Source organism: Typha angustifolia, chromosome 9 (assembly GCF_048772165.1).
Source record: "Typha angustifolia cultivar Huaian chromosome 9, ASM4877216v1, whole genome shotgun sequence".
Classification (NCBI taxonomy): Eukaryota; Viridiplantae; Streptophyta; class Magnoliopsida; order Poales; family Typhaceae; genus Typha; species Typha angustifolia.
Window position 1 is genome coordinate 12,570,616 of NC_133247.1, and position 18,558 is coordinate 12,589,173.

Sequence of the window (18,558 nt, forward strand, 5' to 3'; positions counted from 1 at the left end):
GGTACGTAAGAGAGATTTTACTCTCTTCGGAAAAATTACATAAAATAAATCCACTTGTGATAAGATTTTTTGTGTGCATCACTAATACACGTGGCATATTTTATATAATGTTCCACTAAAATATACATAAATATATATTTGGTTGTAAAATTAATTTATAAAATATTTAATTTATTAATAAATATCTCTTATCCACCGTCATACAATCGATAAATTTCTTTTAAAAAATATATATATATATCTAGGCAGTAATATGCATAAAATCCCAAAAGAACAAAGAGAGAGAGAGAGAGAGAAGCCCACCTTTAGTTTGGGCCGTGGAACACTCCAAAGTGGCCCATATGTAGTATAAACAGCATAATTTCACTAAATCTTTTACTATTTTTGGTAAATTATCTTGATGGTAAGAGTTGTTAAAGATGGTTGCATGAATAATGTTCTGTGATCAATGTAGGGGCTGGGCTTAGCTAAATGTGTTCCTAAATTTTCAGAAAATGACCCCTTTTTTGGACTAATTACGTGTTTTACATATACTTAGTGAGCTCAGGGTGTTTTCAGAGATTTAATAAAAACTAGATTATAAAAAAATATATATGCAGGGGTTGGATTGAAAAATAATTCGAAGCAGTGAGAAAAATCCTGAATCTTATGTTGAATTTGGATACTTGCGGCTTTAAGTCTTTAACTGTTACATTGTTAGACTGGGAGTCTTAATCTTTTTTTTTAAAAATAAACTTAATTAGATATAAAAAAATAAAAAATATTTAATTAAAGTATTACAAGAGAGTAAAAAGGGATTTATAGGTGTTATATAATTTGAATAATTTATATAAATTTAAATAATGTATATTATTTATGACCTAAACCGTGTTTATATTATTTTAATTTGCACGAAATTAAAATTAAATCATATAATTATTATATTATATTTCTTAATGAAAAATTGGACGACAACTATCCGGAGGGGCATTTTTAAGATTTTATAAAGTTATAGGGGTTGATGTGCAATAAACATATTAATTAAGGGGCTTCGGGAGTCGGGAGCCGGGAGTCGACGGTCGACACTCTCAGTCTCTCCCTCGGAAGTCGTCTCGATTCCTCTTTCTCCTTGCATTTTATTTTCTCAGAGCTAAAGCGAGTATGATCTCCGTTTCACTACTACCATCATCTGGTTCCGATTGTGGCACGCGATTTTTAAATCCAGGAATTTATAGAACCCAGACCAGGAATCCCATTGAATCGCGCCCTCCTCGAGTTTCGGCAGGTAATGATGTTTCTTTCTTTCTTTCTTTCTATTTTTTGTGGCTTCTTGAATCGTTTGGCATCTACTTTTAGATGTTGAGAAGTGGATTATTGATTAAGAATCTGATTCGGTACAATTGATCCTGCTGAGTGAAAGTTTCTGGTATTTTCTTGTAAATTTATCTTATTTCTCTATTCAAGTAGACTATATGTGGATTGATTTCCAAATTTCATCCTCTTTTTTAGCAGCATATTCGGATGTCGGGTTGAGAGGAGGTAGAATTGAGAACCTATGTGTCATGGTACAGGTCTGGTCCTTGTTCTTGTTAAATTGCATAATGATGCATTTATCGAATTAAATGTCTTGCTACACTGTAGGATGCTAAGGAATCGAAAGAAAGAATAAGAGAGCAACTGCTGGAGGTTGAGCTTTCAGTTTCTGCATATGACACAGCATGGGTAGCCATGGTCCCCTCCCCAGGATCTCCTGGGCTTCCATGCTTCCCACAATGTGTAAATTGGATACTAGATAATCAACATTCTGATGGCTCATGGGGACTTGTTCATCTCCATCGCTCCCTCATTAAAGATGCTCTGTCTTCCACATTGGCGTGTGTGCTTGCGCTCAAGCGGTGGAATGTTGGTGAAGAGCATATCAGAAGGGGTATCAGATGAGCATTTCCTTATCACATTATGCTTTGCTTTTCGAGGTGATCATCGGGCAGGCCGGGCCGAGTTTGAACCGGGCTAGAATATTCTAGCCCGTTACCGCCAACTAGCCCATTAGATATTGGGCTAAAATATAGAAAATATTATATCCTATTTAGTTGAGTTTAATAGGCTTACATAAAGACATTTTAGTTATTTTTCATGAGAACATAGTTATATATATATATATATATATATATATATATATATATATATATATAGTTTACTAAGTATCCAATGTGGGATTAAAAAAATTATAGTAATATGCATACATTATGGGTCGAACCATAGATGGGAGTAATGAGTCGGGTTTTTGGGCCAGGCCGGACCGACCGGGCAAAGGCTTAGTCCATGTCGCCCACTATCATCTCGGGCTTAGACGAATTTAGACAGGATTTGGACGGGTCGGGTCTAATGATTATCTCTACTTCTTGGTTCAAAAACTTTTTTTTAATTTTAATTTTCTGGTTTTTGGCAGGCCTTCACTTTATCAGATCTAATTTCTCATGCATTATGGACGTGCAGTTGCATTCTCCAATTGGCTTTGATATCATATTCCCTGGTATGCTTGGATTTGCCATAGACATGGGTTTAGACCTTACTGTTAGCCACATAGCCATGGAAGGTGTTCTTTCTCTGAAAGATTTGGAATTGAAAAAGTGAGTTCACTGGACATTTGTAGTTGAAGATTATGTTCATGTTTGGATGCTGGCAGGTTTATATGATTTTGATGTACCATCCACTTTTGGATGTTCCATAGCTATCTATCTATATGACCACAGGTGTGCACAAGCATTGATGTATGTTGTACACACACACATTGTATGTGTTGTATTTGTTTTTATACATGTAGTCTTAACTGTGCTTCTCACTGGTAGTATCCTAGCTTTTAGTCCAGTAATCTCTTGTCAGAACAGAAGATCTGCTCCATTTTTAGGCAGCAAGATATCATTAAAGGGAAGGTGCCAGAGCAATTCAAAGTTCTCTTTAGTTTTATTAAAGAGACAAAGAAACTTACTTTTACATTGTATGTCTAGAAGTATTTCACACATGTCCATGCATGCGCATATCCATATTTTTGTTGAAGGAATACCATGTTTTCTTCTCCTATGGTTGTAGATTTCCTATTCTCATCCCATATAATTGCTAACATGGAATGATTTCTGTACTTCTGTTTAGAAGGTCCCTAAACACTTCTGAGGGAGGAAAAGCATATATTGCATATGTAGCAGAAGGATTAGGAAAATCACAGGATTGGAATGATGTTATGAGATATCAGAGGAAAAATGGTTCTTTATTCAATTCGCCATCTACAACAGCTGCTGCTTTTATCCATCTTCATGATGCTAAAGCTTTTGAATACTTGCGTGCTCTTCTACAGAAGTGTGGCAGTTCAGGTGGATCCCACTGCATTGTCTTTCAAAAATTTATAAATGCTATACAAATCCTAAAGAGAATAATGTAGAAATGCTATAAAAATCCTAAGCAGAAGTTTCACAGTTCCTACAGCATATCCTATAGAGATGCATTGCCATCTTTCCATGGTTGATACTCTTGAAAAGCTGGGGATTGCTCAACATTTTACTTATGAGATAAAGAGAATATTAGATGGGATCTACAGGTATTATGCTAGAAATAAGTTTTAAACTTACATTGTATATGCCGTATCAATAAAGTTGACTTCAACATACCTACAGATGCTGGTTGCAGGATGATGAGGAAATTAACTCTGACATGACAACATTTGCCATGGCTTTTCGACATTTACGTATGAATGAATATGATGTTTCATCAGGTACTTTATTACGTTAAGCTATGGTTTAGAGTTGTAGTTAGCATTTAGCAAGATATCTACTTACTTTAGTATTAACAGTATTAACAACGTGTTGCATGGTGCAGATGTGTTTTCTCATCTTGGTGAAGCAGAAAATTTCTTTAGTTCAGTTCAAGGACATCTGAAAGATATGAACAGTGTTGTAGAATTATATAAAGCTTCAGAAATCAAAATCTCGCCAAATGAACAGGTTCTAGACAAATTGCACTCTTGGTCAAGTAGCTTATTGAGAACAGAACTATCCAGCAGTTCAAAGCATGGGTCCCCAGTTACTTTCCAAAAGGTATTTACTACTCTGAGTCATGTAAGAGCCAATCTATTTGCAGAGGTCAAACTAAGGAGTTTAGGAAACCGATTGAATTTCTGTGGATAGGTGACTGATTTGTATTTTCAGGTGGATTATGCTCTTAGATTTCCCTTTTACGCCAATTTGGAACGTCTCGAGCACAAGAGAAACATTGAGAATTTTAATGTTGAGAAAATTCATACCCTCAAAACATCATATACGTAAGAATTATCTTTCTAGAGAACAATATACCATATTATTTTAGAACCTTCACTTGACACTGATTTCTGCAACACAAATGACAGATTTTGTTGCATCAATGATGATCTTCTGGAATTGGCTGTTGAAGATTTTAATCTTTCTCAGTCTATCTACAGAAAAGAGCTCAAGCTTCTTGAGAGGTATGTGTCTCCTATACCCTCGTATTATATTACCTCAGGTATAGTGCTTTCCTTGGCTGACTCTTTGATGGTAACAGTTGGGTCAAAGAAAACAAGCTGGATCAGCTAGAATTCGCTCGGCAGAAGCTAACATTCTGCTATCTCTCTGCTGCTGCTACTTTATTCTCTCCTGAAATATCTGATGCTCGTATTGCATGGGCCAAAAATGGTGTGCTGACAACTGTGGTTGATGACTTCTTTGACGTAGGAGGGTCCAGAGAAGAATTAGAGAACCTGATTGCATTAGTGGAGAAGTAGGTTCTTCTCTTTATGTTTATGTACAACCGTTTTCCAAAAAATGGACTATCTAATCTTGCCAGTTATTTTCCTGAATCTTGCTCTTCTTCTCCTCATATGTCTGACAGGTGGGATGGGAATCATGGGAAACAGTTCTACTCTGAGCAAGTAAAGATTATATTTTCTGCTCTGTACTGTACTGTCAATGAGCTTGGAGCTAGAGCATCTGAACTTCAGAACCGTTGTGTCACCAACCATTTAGTCGGAATAGTGAGGAACTACATTTTATTTTAAGTAAAACATGACAATCTATTAGATAAAAAATTGACTTGCAATAATTTAATTGACAGTGGCTTACTTTGCTGAGGTCCATGATGAATGAGGTGGAGTGGTTGAGAAACAAATCAGTGCCCTCACTGGAGCAATACATGACAAATGGATATATATCATTTGCATTGGGACCCATCATCCTTCCAGCACTCTACTTTGTCGGACCAAAGCTTTCAGAAGAAGTCATCAGAGACTCAGATTACAATAATATGTTCAAGCTAGTGAGCACTTGTGGCCGACTTCTGAATGATATTCAAGGTTTTGAGGTAAGAGGGTTTGTTTAATGCTCATCTTTACCTAATAACTGTGAACTAATCAACTAAAAATGCTGTGTGGGCACATCTCTCGTCACAAGTTTATAGATGTGGGGAGTTGGCTCTCTGCTGGCTGTAGCAATTATTTTTATCCCTTTGCAGACTAGTTTGTCTTAGTCACCTTGACTTGGGAATCCTTATCTTGTCAGTTTTATCTGAGGAAGTTATTTGGAAACATTGGTTAAGTTTGGAAGCCCTGCTAAGGTTTGAATTGAGTCTACTATGTAGATACTTTTTTACAGATGTACTCTAATAATTTAGCTAATACTGTGCTTAGAAAGATGATTCTTAATCCCACAAAATAGTTGTTTTCTTCAGTTGGAGACTAATTGCTATAATGACAGAGAGAAGGCAACCAGGGGAAACTGAACAGCGTCTCACTTTATGTACTAAATAGTGGCGGTTCGACTTCAGTAGAAGAGGCTAAGAAGGCAATACAGAGCACTATCAACTCCAGTAGGATAGACTTACTGAGGCTGGTCCTGAGAGAGGGAAGTGTGGTTCCTAGACCTTGCAAGGACTTGTTCTGGAAGATGTGCAGAATTCTTCATGTTTTTTACATGAAAACTGATGGATTCACATCGCCCAAGGAAATGATCGGTGCTGTAAACGCAGTTATCCATGAACAGCTTAAAGTTAACTAACCATCGATTCACTGATACTTCCTGAAAGAAGGTTTTCTTTTTCATGTAGTTTATGGTGCGACCTCTATACTACTCTACATCATGATGCCTGCATGTTCTAAGTCCAATTGATGACTAATAGTGGGTACACATGTTCATATCTGTTGATTGCATAATATTAAGCCTGATAATTTGATATGAAGCAGACATTTACACTGTACTAAAATCTCTTATTTGCCTGCTTACCTTTCTCCAAAGTTGATATTGGTGTATATATATATATATATATATATCCCGTAAAACCCCCTTTATTTTATATACATATTTTTTGAATATAACCAACTGTTAAGATTTTATCAGTTAACAATTAAAATATAGAAATACATTATTCTTAATTGCATGCATTCCTTCGAGTTTAGGATATCGATATCTTTTTGTCTGCTAAGTTATTAAACCTATATCTGTTTAAAAGTAATCTGAAGGGTATTCATGTAAAAGTAATATGCTTTTGAAAGGGATAATATATATATAATATATATATATATATATATATGCAAATTTGAAAATTTAAAGGTTATACACAAATAAAAAATATTTTGGGGGATATATTAAAAAAAATCAATGAAATATGTTTAGTTTGTGAACATAAGTTACACGATTGAAATTTGAATTCAACTATATATATAGAACGTCAAATTTATACGGTTCTAGTTAACGTGACAGGTTCGAACATTGCGGCTAAATTTAGTGTCGAAATCTCTAGTAATATAATTTCCTCAATATAATTCTATTTTTCTCCAACGGAAAAGAATTTAATAAGAGTCAAGATTCCCACCAACGCGGGTAAAGCGATGACGGCTCCGTTCGATCCTTTACTTGACACTACCCACTACCCTTCGTTGCCTCCTCTTGCGTTTCACGAAACAAGCGTTTTTTGTTTCGGTTTTATCGATCTCTTCGGTCGATTTGGTGGCTCTCCTCCTCCTATTATCTTCTCTTTCAATCGAATTATCCCCGCCGGCAAAGCGGAGGCGCTTTAGATTTTAGAAAGACGGAAGCTTTCCTTGTTTTTAGAATGATTAGGAGAAAACCCATCTCGATTTAGGTACTAACTTGCTTTAAGATTCCCCTTCTTTTGCTGTACCTGGAGCTGTTCTTGGTGTGGGGTGATGAATTGTATCGTGGATTCTGACATCGGATCGAGCTCCAGTTCCGGGGATGCGGCGGTTGCTCTGACGAGGAAACCGAGGAGACCCAAATGTAACCTCTCTTCAAAATCGCATTTTGTGGTAATTTCTGGGTTAATTTCGAGGGAACGGTTGGATTCTCTTTAAGTTTTACTATTTGTATGCCTCTTTATAGTTATGCCTTTTGTCTTTTTCCTTCTCTTGTTAGGGATTGTAGTTGTAAATTTTAATGTTATAACATTTCACTTACTTCGGTCTCAATTTTTCTTTTTAAGCTTCTCCGAACGATACTTGGTTTAGCCCATTAAAAATCTTCTTCCTTAGGATGGATAAAAGTCCTTGTGCAGCTAGTTTCTTTCTGTTTGGAAGATATTAGTTGTTTTTTTATAGACACTTAAAGTTGTTATCGTTGGGTGCACAGATTCGAAATTTACACAGCAGGAACTCCCAGCTTGTAAGCCGATACTTAATCCCCAATGGGTAAGTTTCAATTGCGATGATTGGCTTGTCGATTTGAGAACATTTTGATGGAATATGCGACAACCATCACACCATCTTTTGTAGGTCATCTCGGTATTCACACTCATCGGCATTGTCTTTGTCCCTATTGGCGTCGCTTCGTTACTAGCTTCTAACGGAGTATGACAAAACTAATTTTGTTGTTTAATCTCCTGATGGCTATATGCCTATATCTTCTTTTATTTCCTTTTCTGCTACTGAATAGTCTTCCTTTGATAGGTAGTTGAAATTGTTGATCAGTATGAGACTGCATGTGTGCCAAGGAACATGACTAATGATAAAGTTGCCTACATCCAAAATGCAGATATTGATAAAACCTGCACAAGACTAATAAAGGTAATGAGTTATATAATGAGAAAATTAGTTGTGGTAGTTTTGAAAACTTTGAACAAGAGTGAGAAGCAATAATCATGAGTTTTATAAGTTTGTGATTAAGTGTGTAAAAGTGTAGACTGTAAACTAGAAGGTTTTCTAATAAAGTAGGAAGTATTAATTAAATGATTGGATGACAACATGAAATACTTTTCTCCTTGCAGGTTCCAAGGGATATGCACCAGCCCATTTATGTGTATTACCAACTTGATAACTTCTACCAGAACCATAGGAGGTAATTTCGATCCACTTTTAAGCTAGCAAAACTAATATCCATTTTAAATATGTATAGCTGGTATTGTAAGTAAGTGTTACTTACATTTGTTTTCTTCTTTGACATGAACTTTTCCTCCACGTGTTCGGTGAATAACTACTATCATTTTTAGCAATTTAATACATTATACTGAATGATAAACAACCCATCAAGTTGATAGTCGTAATTTCTCTCTTTCTTAGCTACTTTTCTGCTTTGAACAATGAGAGGTGTTTATAACTTGCCTTACAGCATATAGTATTCCTGCTCAACTGGTGATGCTTTTGATATTCAGGTATGTCAAGAGCCGAAATGATGCACAGCTGAGAAATTCTAAGGAGGCAAATGAGACAAGATATTGTGATCCTGAAAGGACTACGGAAGATGGTTCTCCAATTGTTCCTTGTGGGCTGATAGCATGGAGTTTTTTCAATGATACATATAGATTTACTCGTGGTGATCAGAAGTTGACTGTGAACAAGAAAGGCATTTCTTGGAAGAGTGACAGGGACCACAAGTTTGGGAAGAATGTCTATCCTAAGAACTTCCAGAATGGAACACTGATCGGTGGTGGAAAACTTAATGCAGACATACCTGTAAGTAGTTTTTCTTTTACATTAACTTGATTGGACTACCATTATTTTATTGGTGGATCATTGGAAAATCAATACCATATGCGCTAAATGGGATGGTAGATGTTATGAGTGTGAAGTCAGTGGGCATCATCTATCAAAATTATTAAGAAATGTGGATCTCCCAGTTTTATCTGGTTTGAATTATTTCCTTTGGCCTGATGGAGACTGATTATTGACAATTTACCGAGTCAAGATTGACTCAGTCCTTTTGAACTCCCTTTTGGATTTGGATGGCATCTTATATAATTAACAGTAGCTTATGACTGAACTGGATGTTGAATTGTTGATCTAGTTCAGTTTTCTATATGAACAGTTGAACGAACAAGAGGACCTTATTGTTTGGATGCGCATTGCAGCTCTTCCAATATTTAGAAAGTTGTATGGGAAGATTGAATTAGATCTCAAAGAGAATGATACCATATTGGTGACCTTGAAGAACAATTATAACACATACATTTTCAATGGCAAGAAGAAGTTAGTGCTTTCCACCACAAGCTGGCTCGGTGGAAAGAATGACTTTCTTGGCTTGGCATACCTCACTGTTGGTGGATTATGCTTCTTTCTGGCTGTTGCATTTACATTGGTGTACATGATAAAATCAAGGTGAGTTATCAGGTGACCAAAATTTTCCTTTTGATATTCACTACGTTCTCGTCAGTTCTCTGATTTGTACGTGATCCCTTTTTTTAAAATCTTTCTAAAGGATATAATTGGTTTCTATACTTGCAAAATGTCAACAATTTTCATACCAAAGGCATTATATCATGTCACTGACACAAACTTCAAAACAAATGTTGCTTTTATATAGAGAGTGAATATTCACTCCCATATAGTGAGGCAATGCCAATTCTCATTTCACTATGAAACATGAAAGTGAAGTTTGAGCAACTTTGTGTCTGCTATACCGGTTTGTCAAGATGCTAGGTTATATATGATTTTACTATTTTTATGATAGAAATTATATAAATTCCGATAAATGATATCATCAACAAGCTAATTGATAATAGTATATTGAACAAGCCCCTGCAAACATTCAAGCATATTACCTTATATTTTAAATCTAGTAGATAGATGGAATCATGGAATTTATAGATAAATTTATTGCGTCAAGAAGTTTGCATACAAACTATTAGACCGGCATAATGTACTCAATTTCCTTTGAAGAAAGAATTGGCCTGGAAATAGGACACAGAAATCATGGTTTACTTAGTCAGACCCTAATGATGGCAACTCACTTTTTATTTTCTACAGGAAACACAGATGGCCTTCCAGTCTTGCAGATCTTTGTTCTCATAATTGCATACTAGGAGTAATATTTCGTCATTCTATGTTAGTTAGAAGCATGAATATGCCAGTCAAATGGGGTTTAGTGTGGATGTCTGCTGTGCCTATTGCTGCTGCATGCTTCAGTGTGCTGTAACATGGAAGACTCCTTAGAGGGTCTCTGCTGTGTGGCAGAGTTTTGGCACGCACAACAATATCCTGAAATACTAAATGATATGGAAGAGAACATCTGTGTTTCTCCTTATTGTGATCTCATCTTACTCCTAAATGATGCAGCACATAGCATCCACACCCATTAAAGATCTTATTTTGATCGTTACGTGTTCAATTGAACTAATTAATGGTATTCTAACTATATGAACTTAACCTGGTTAAATCACTTGAATATGCAACAATTGGTGCATATTAATCCAAGTTTAATACTTCTACAAGAAGATGCTGATTTTCTGCAGCATAATAAGTTAATAACTTTCTTATGTACCGATTTATGCAGGAAGCTAGGAGATCCTTCAGATTTATCCTGGAACAGAGATTCTTCAGGCGCTGATTATGAATTGTTTCGAGACTTCACATCATCAATTGATAGCTAACCTTTTATCCGTGATATGTATCTTAATACTTGAAAATTCAGAAATCTGCCAGATTGCGATGTAATATAATACTTCAAGAAGGGCTTTTATTGTAAATGGAAGCAAGCTTTATCTCTATGTATGTATGATTTAGCTATAGAATTTAACCAAGTCTTGTCATTCTTTGACTGCCTAATGTAATATACCATGTGCTAGTGTTTTACTGAAGTAATGAATCATCTTGTCAAAATTAAGATTTGCTGGATTATCTAGTGTATGTGAGAAATAAGATGAAGCTAGTATGTCCATTTGTATAGGCCTAAATTTTCAGAATGCCAGTAGGATTATCAATGACCTCAGGAAGCAGAGGATACTGACCAATTGGGTGCTGCTGAGAGTAAATTCCATGGTAAAAAATTGTATAAAAGTTGTCATATCAGCAGTTTATATAAAGTCAAGTATTTACATGGCTAAAGATTTTCCCCAAGTTTGATATCAATGTGTCAACCCTCAACAACTTAATTCAACTTTTTATGCATAGCCATCAAAAATATTTTCGCACTCCGTGTATGATTTGGTCTCGCCAAATACTAAAAGAGAATAGGGTAATTGTAGTAAATTCAGACAGATTTATATGGAAAAACCTTCTCAATGTGAGAAAATTATGGAGCTGTAGTAAAATCACTAAGCAAGATTGATAAACTAATCTAAAGAATATACTCATATATACATAAGTAGCTAGTACGAACTCACACGAGATACTCTCTTTTACTGCATTTTATTGTTGCATATATTGGCTCCCGATATGCATAAACATAATCATCAAGTCTGACTCGCTCAAATCCGGTCCGAACCTGTCCGATTTTAACTGGGCTAAGTTCGACTCAACCTGAGCCCGAGATAGTAATGGGTAACATGGGCTAAGCCTTTGCTTGCCTGGCTCAGCCAGAAAGTTAGATCCACTACTCTCATCCACTACTCTCATTTATGACTCAACTCATAATGCCTCATGCATGCATTTTCCTATAATTTTTTTAGTTTCACATTGAATATTTAGTAACCTATATATCAATATATAATTATATTCCTATGAAAGATAACCAAAATATCTTCATATAAGCCTATTAAACTCGATCCAATAAAATATATTATTTTTTATATTTGACTCATTATGTTAGAGTGATTATATCCAACCCAAGCCCAATATTTAATGGGCTAGTGGACGCTAATATTCAGTCTAAACTGAACCCGAGTGATTAATAGATTGAGCCATGAACAACAACTATTTAAGTACGAATGGCCCAAAAAGGCCAGCCCGGCACGCCCAGTTATCACCTAGAAATGCCTCTTATAGAGCAACTCACCAGCACTCTATGATGCCATATGCACTATTACGTATCCAACGCAGACTCCCAACATGCCCATCACAGGTCATCATCTCAATGTGCACACCAAGAGTCATCGTTTGTCAACTGAAAGACTAATTCTCTATCTTTATATTCGCCTTAGTTAAATTTAAGTACACTCCTAATCCCATTAAAAAATCTTTTATAATCTTCTAACTTAAACTTGTAGAAAAAAAACTCTCACCATCTCCAATGCCTCTACAGCAATAAGGACTTTGAAGTTGAGCACTAGACAAGCAATATTGGCAAGCATAATTAATGTATTTCCCACCTTGCATGATCAGATAAATATAGGACACACTGCCGTTGGACAACTCACTCCACCATGCCATCCTCTTGCTCCTCCTCATCATCACTTAGATCGAGATCAGCAAGCAACTCCTCCAAAGGCACGGATGGGAGATCATCCCCACCGGCCGTGGAAGCCATCTCAGACGGCTGGTAATCCTTGTCCCGATACAAGGATATGTTAAACCTCAACTCGGGATTCTCCTCCAGGTCCCTGAGGAACTCCTCGTACTCAACGCTCCTCTTCTCCTCATCTGCCCTTCCCTTGTTAGTCGTATTATCCACATCCATGTTCAAGCTCTTTAGCTTCCAAGGACGAGGTTTCGCAAGCGACCTGCGCCGCTTCTCCTCATAGCTCTTCTTGACAAGTATAGCGTCCGGCAAGATGAGACCTTTATACTTGTCCATCTCCAGATCATTGCTATTAGCCCCATAGAGATCATACCCGAGTGCATAGTCCCCAGGATTCAAGAGGTGGCCTAGGTGGGTCTTGACCGTAAATATGTTGTCGTTTTTCCCGAAGTCAGATACACGGGCGACCTGGGCATCGGCCAGCCGGTACCTGGACCCTGCCACGGTGACTTCAGCGGCCCCCGGCTCAATGTCGAGCACTATATACTCGATGAGCTGTCTGCTAGACAGCAAAGCCTGGAAAGATGTTCGCCAGTATTGGTTTGCATCTAGAAAGGCGGCGCGGAGGGTGAAGGGGTCAAGGAGGGCAACGGAGCTGGACACCTTGACGCAGAGAACAAGGGGGCCAAGGTTACCGAGGGAATTCGCAACCTTGGGCGGAAGACAGATGAGGTCCTCGCGGCAAATCGGGCAGATTTCGACGGAAAAGGTGTACTTGTAATTATAAAGACTGCTCTTTGGGTCATGAGAGACGAGCTGCTTATCTGATCGGGATCGAACGGGCGCGACGCCGGAGAGGAATTCCACAAGGTGGGCGGCGTGGGATCGGGAGGTGAAGAAGAAGTCGAGGCCGCGCTCCGAGGCGGCGATGCGGAGCGCTCGAGCGGCCACGCCATGGCGAAGGATGAGCTGCTCGAGGTAGAGGAAGGTCCGGCGGTGGGTCACGTGCTGCCTGAGCTGGACGGCGGCGGTCCACTGGTCGGGGTTGGTCTTTGTGCGCGAGCAGGAGTCGCAGAGGTGGTCATGGACGGTGAATTCGACGACGTGGGGCTGTTCGAGGATGGCGCCATTAAGGACTTCTTGCTGGATGCGAAGGCGGATGCGGATGCGCTTGGAGTGGGGCTCGGTGAAGGCGAACTCAGCGTGGACGAGGCGGACGAGGCGGGATAGTGGGCGGCGGAGGCGGCGGAGGAGGAAGGCGAGAAGGGTGGGCGACTCCAAGGAGGCGGATACCCACGTGCTTGGGGGGTTGAGGTAGGAGGAGCAGTCCGGGCAGTACACGACGGCAGCTTGCCGAGGTAGGCCGGCGGTGATGTCGACGCGTAATCGAAGGCAGCGGACGCACATATTCGCCGGGTTGGACGGCATCGAGACGCCGCATATGCAGCAGAGCACCGTCGCGGGAGTCTGCGTCTGCAGGAACATCCCCGAGGCGGCGAGATCCATCGACGACATCGCCGGCGCTAGGATTATTAAGTTGTATGCTAGAAGGGTTAGCGTTAGGTTTTAACTCTTAAGGGAAAGAAAGAAAGGAGACGTCATATAAACCCGCTAACCCGATCCGAAAGAGACTCAACCAGTTGACTTGACTAATTGGACTCGGACTTTGGACTTTGGACTATGGGTAGTTGCTCATGGGCTAGTCCAGGCCCAATAAAGAATAGCCCAAGCCCTGCCCATGTTCATCCATATACTATTCAGGCTTTATATGGTTTTCAGAACACAGTTATTGATGCTAAGGAATTAAAAGCTATTCTTCTCACTTATAGCAGCAGCAAAGTCTTCAGAGACAATTTATTTATGAAGCAACTTTTTATAAAGAGTTTCTCCAACATATATATATATATATATATATATATATATATATATATATATATGTAGGACTTCTTCTCATGACATAAAAGGAGGATTTTCTTTATTTGTTTGATGCCATCAATCTTTCACCTTTAACCCTGTTTTCAAGTACAATATATGGGGACTAGCAATCTCACAGCTTATTCAAAAGAATCAACAAGGTAAATATAAAAATAAAAAAAAGAAAACAAAGAAATGCTATGCTTACAGATCTTGCTATATATATATATATATATATCTTTAGTAAAGAAGAAATCATGAAGAGAGTTGTTGACTACACTGCTCTGTCACACCAAAAAGAACTTTAAATCACCTGAACAGCAGCTAGGTACAAAATTAAAAGTTGTAGCTCTATTCAGCACTGCAAACTGAAATGCTATGTTGCAAAATGGATACATCCACCAGTTTTATTTTGGTCACCAGAGTTCTCTTTGTCTGTAACTATGTCCATAATTTTCTTATAGAAGATTGAAACGGCAACCATCAAAGCCTGCAAAGAAACAGATTAGCAGGACAGAGGTCAAGAACAAAATAACTAGAGAAAGATGGAGCAGGAGGCATCATAAGCCTTGGAAGTGGAATTATGTTTTAGAATGTTTTATTGGTGTTAGTGGAGTGACCTAATTACTTTTAAAAATTATAAACACTTTTATGTGTCTCTGTGCATGAGATTGTTGCCAATGATCGCTATACTTACTTGGGTCCTTGGTGATGAGCATCGCCGTACCGCCGAAATCGCAGGTCCCTCCGGCCACCTTAGTCCTTTGCCAGTAGCTATTGAAGGCAAAAGATGCATGGGCAATCAACGTATCAGGTTGGTAGCATGAGCCATTGGGCAGGATTGAGTCACAGTCTGCACCTGACCCACATGCATAGTCCATAGCCTCTTGGATGATTGGGTCAGGAACTGTAGGCTTTGCCACACACCACAATGCTGGCAATGTGCCGGTCGACGGTGATGGAGGTGCCAATGGTGGCGGGTACACTATCGGGGGTAGGAAAATTGGTGGACCGGGAACATAAAACGGAGGGCTAGGAACGAAACTTGACGGGCTAGGTATGTAACTTGGCGGGCTAGGGTTGATGATCGGTGGATTAGGGATACTCGTCGAGGGTGGATTAGGTATATTCGTCGACGGTGGATTAGGGATACTCGTCGATGGTGGATTAGGGTTAACGATTGGCGTACTCGGGGTGGTTTCCGGCGGATTGGGAGTGAGAAATGGTGGTGAATTATATGTTGAAGTTGGTGGCGGTGGTGGTGGTGAAGATTGGCTTGGAATTATAGGAGTTGGTGTTATAGTGCTAGGAGGGTATGGTGTAATTGGGGGATAGTTACAGAAGGGGGGATTGTTTATAGGTGATGTAGAAGGGCCCGTTACATCTCCATATGGGGGTAGTAAGAAGGGTGATCCAACACTGTAGTCAGGATCAGACGGTGAGGATAATTCGTCGTGCTGTGCGGATTCCAAGGATGCGAATAATGTGAGTTTTTTGTGCTGATGTAAGCCTCTGCTAGCTTCTGCGAGGCGAACTCCGAACTTAATTTGTTAGTCTTGAAATTTTTAAGAATAAATTTGATTAGATATGAAAAAGATAAAAATATGTTTAGTTAGTGAATCCGATGAAAAGAAAACCAACCATTGGGATACCAGGCAAGAGGAAATAAAATGTAATGAAAGACTTACCACATTGAGTGAAGAAGTTGAGAGCAATGGAGATAGAGAGTAGGAGATGGAGTAGTCCCCAGTAGTTCTTCTTTAGCTCCATCTGGAGGAGGCTCCTTCTCTCGGCTATTGATGCCACTGAGGAGTATGAGGCACTGGGGAGAGGTTGTTATAGCCATGGAAAGATTAAACAAAGTGTGAACAACCATCTAAAGATCTAAAGATAGGCAACAAGAACTCAATAAGGGTGGCAATAAAGTGGGAGGAAAGAGCATTGGTGATGATTCTTGTCTAACACTTTTCTCAACTTTGAGAGAGATGGTAGGCAAGAAGACATACGTTGGCCCTTTACAAGTTGCTCAGAATTGGAAATGTTAATGAGGATGAGAGGTTTTTGGATCAGGTTAGGATTCACTTTCTCCTTGTTTAGTTTTGGAATATGTGCTTGCTTGGTGACAGAGAAATGGGAGTAAAAAAAAAGAGAGGGTATGCATAGTGTGGGCTTTTGATTGCTTGTGTTCTACTCTAAAAGCCTTTGCATATCCTAGCATTGAGTTTTGATATGGTTAGTGAGGAGATAGTGCCCTAAAAGATTCATGGCTTGAGCCCTAGGAAATCTTTTATATATTCTTGCAAATATATACATATATTAACATTAACATTAATATATAGTTGTATTCTAACCCTTCCTTTTTCTATGATTTGCACATAGCACACTGATTTTGCTTAAGACTAATCGGCCTCTAATAAAATCCTTTAGGCATACTAAGTTTACTTTGAAAGTACCTAAAATGCTTTTGTCTTCTCTCTTCCTCTTTCCTTATTTTATAAATATATCATTGCCTAAAGTATACAAAATTCAAAGTTTTCAATCAAATATTTATCTTACAGTTAAATAAATCATAGTTTAAATTTAGAGTGCTTCTTCTGTACATTAGAGGTAATTTTTTTTATTAATCAGCTAGATGAAGATCTAACTGTTAAGATCATTGAGGGTATAATAGGAATTAAAAAAAATAATCAATTCAAAAGGTAATTATTTATTTTTAAAATATATTATCTTTCACATTATTTTTTTATAATTTTATTATCTTAATAATTTATTTAGTAAAAGACATATATATTCTTAATTGAAAATAATGTATATATATTAGAATAAGGGTATTGATGTCTTTTTATAATTAGCTTAATGAAAGTTTAATTAAATTTTATCTCTTCAACTATTTTTTAATTATTTACATATATCTCTTATTAGTTTAAGATTGATTTAAACTAAAATTTAATGAACCAAATTTAAATATATTAAATAATATCTCCTATAATTATGGTATAATTATATATATCATAATTATATCTAAGAGAGAGAAATATTAAGGAAAGAAAAGAACGTGAAATCTAGAAATTAGGCAAATGTAATCTAATCTTATCATTGATTTCTAGTGTGGAGGGAAAGATTGGGCAATTTACTTAGTGTGATTTTGGAGTCAGTACCGGATATAAAAGCTAGCTACTATGGCCGTTAAATTTATATTATAAATTTTAGTGGGGTATTAAAATATTTGCCTTAAAAGCAATTAGTGAAACTAAAAATATGGTACAATAAGTAAATTATAAGAAAAAAGAAGGGGTGAAATCAACAAACAGCATCACTAAAAATGATTAGCTTAATCTGATCATAACTTAAGGGGGGAGAGAGAGAGAGAGATTGTGCTTAAAGATGTGGACACTTGTCAACTAATCTCCCTCACCTTTTGTTCTCTGGGCTCCATTGAGGTCCACAAGGGAGACAGAGTTAGAACATTCACTACAAGAACACTGTCCATGAACTAGTGTCAACTGGGGCAGATACAGAGAGTGACCCCATTGTCAAATAAAGTCCAAATACAAGTGAATGCTATGAAGACTGCATCATGTTCTTATTGTGTAGAATTCTCTACATATTACCTAGGGAATGTGGTTGTCACAACATAATAGATATAATCATAATAATTATGTATGCATTTTTCTTCTTCTTCTTCTTTTTTCTTTTTTTTTTCTCTTGAAGTCTAATCTGCCGGCTGTCTGAGGATGTCGGCAAAGAAAACGTTAAACCCTAGCTAGCCATGATATGTGGTTATTTAGGAGAAATCAGGGAGATGTCAATCTCATCCAATATCCTTGTCTGTAGCTCAATGTAAGAAAAAGTCATTGACTTAATATTCCTTTCAGACTGGATCTATTTTTCTGAGATTTGTGTCAGATTTAATATATATCTGCATGAATCACCTTCATTCATTTGGCATTATGTTGAAATATAAAATAATAATAATTATCGGCCTATGTCGACCGAAGTGTTTAGAGTAATCGGTGAATTAGTATGGTATTAGAGCATAAGATCT

The 18,558-nt window shown here is 37.7% G+C and overlaps 3 protein-coding genes and 1 pseudogene across 3 annotated transcripts; 2 read left to right on the top strand and 2 right to left on the bottom strand.

The window, feature by feature from the left end:
* Nucleotides 1–1,051: 1,051 nt before the first annotated feature.
* Nucleotides 1,052–6,234, top strand: LOC140766522 (ent-kaur-16-ene synthase, chloroplastic). Its single transcript, XM_073105911.1, has 14 exons — nucleotides 1,052–1,264; nucleotides 1,489–1,550; nucleotides 1,621–1,906; nucleotides 2,429–2,609; nucleotides 3,130–3,347; nucleotides 3,451–3,571; nucleotides 3,648–3,745; nucleotides 3,850–4,067; nucleotides 4,179–4,291; nucleotides 4,376–4,471; nucleotides 4,549–4,764; nucleotides 4,876–5,017; nucleotides 5,098–5,343; nucleotides 5,736–6,234. The coding sequence occupies exons 1-14, from the start codon at nucleotides 1,141–1,143 to the stop codon at nucleotides 6,033–6,035; spliced, it is 2,421 nt and encodes an 806-aa protein (XP_072962012.1). The 5' UTR covers nucleotides 1,052–1,140; the 3' UTR covers nucleotides 6,036–6,234.
* A 609-nt stretch (nucleotides 6,235–6,843) lies between these two features.
* Nucleotides 6,844–11,089, top strand: LOC140766616 (putative ALA-interacting subunit 4). Its single transcript, XM_073106087.1, has 8 exons — nucleotides 6,844–7,274; nucleotides 7,623–7,681; nucleotides 7,766–7,840; nucleotides 7,940–8,056; nucleotides 8,257–8,327; nucleotides 8,641–8,941; nucleotides 9,294–9,583; nucleotides 10,758–11,089. The coding sequence occupies exons 1-8, from the start codon at nucleotides 7,184–7,186 to the stop codon at nucleotides 10,852–10,854; spliced, it is 1,101 nt and encodes a 366-aa protein (XP_072962188.1). The 5' UTR covers nucleotides 6,844–7,183; the 3' UTR covers nucleotides 10,855–11,089.
* A 1,379-nt stretch (nucleotides 11,090–12,468) lies between these two features.
* Nucleotides 12,469–14,314, bottom strand: LOC140766615 (uncharacterized; annotated as a pseudogene).
* A 327-nt stretch (nucleotides 14,315–14,641) lies between these two features.
* LOC140766617 (uncharacterized) lies at nucleotides 14,642–16,519 on the bottom strand. Its single transcript, XM_073106089.1, has 3 exons — nucleotides 16,202–16,519; nucleotides 15,211–16,035; nucleotides 14,642–15,003 (listed from the first exon to the last, which is right to left on the bottom strand). The coding sequence occupies exons 1-3, from the start codon at nucleotides 16,281–16,283 to the stop codon at nucleotides 14,972–14,974; spliced, it is 939 nt and encodes a 312-aa protein (XP_072962190.1). The 5' UTR covers nucleotides 16,284–16,519; the 3' UTR covers nucleotides 14,642–14,971.
* Nucleotides 16,520–18,558: the final 2,039 nt, after the last annotated feature.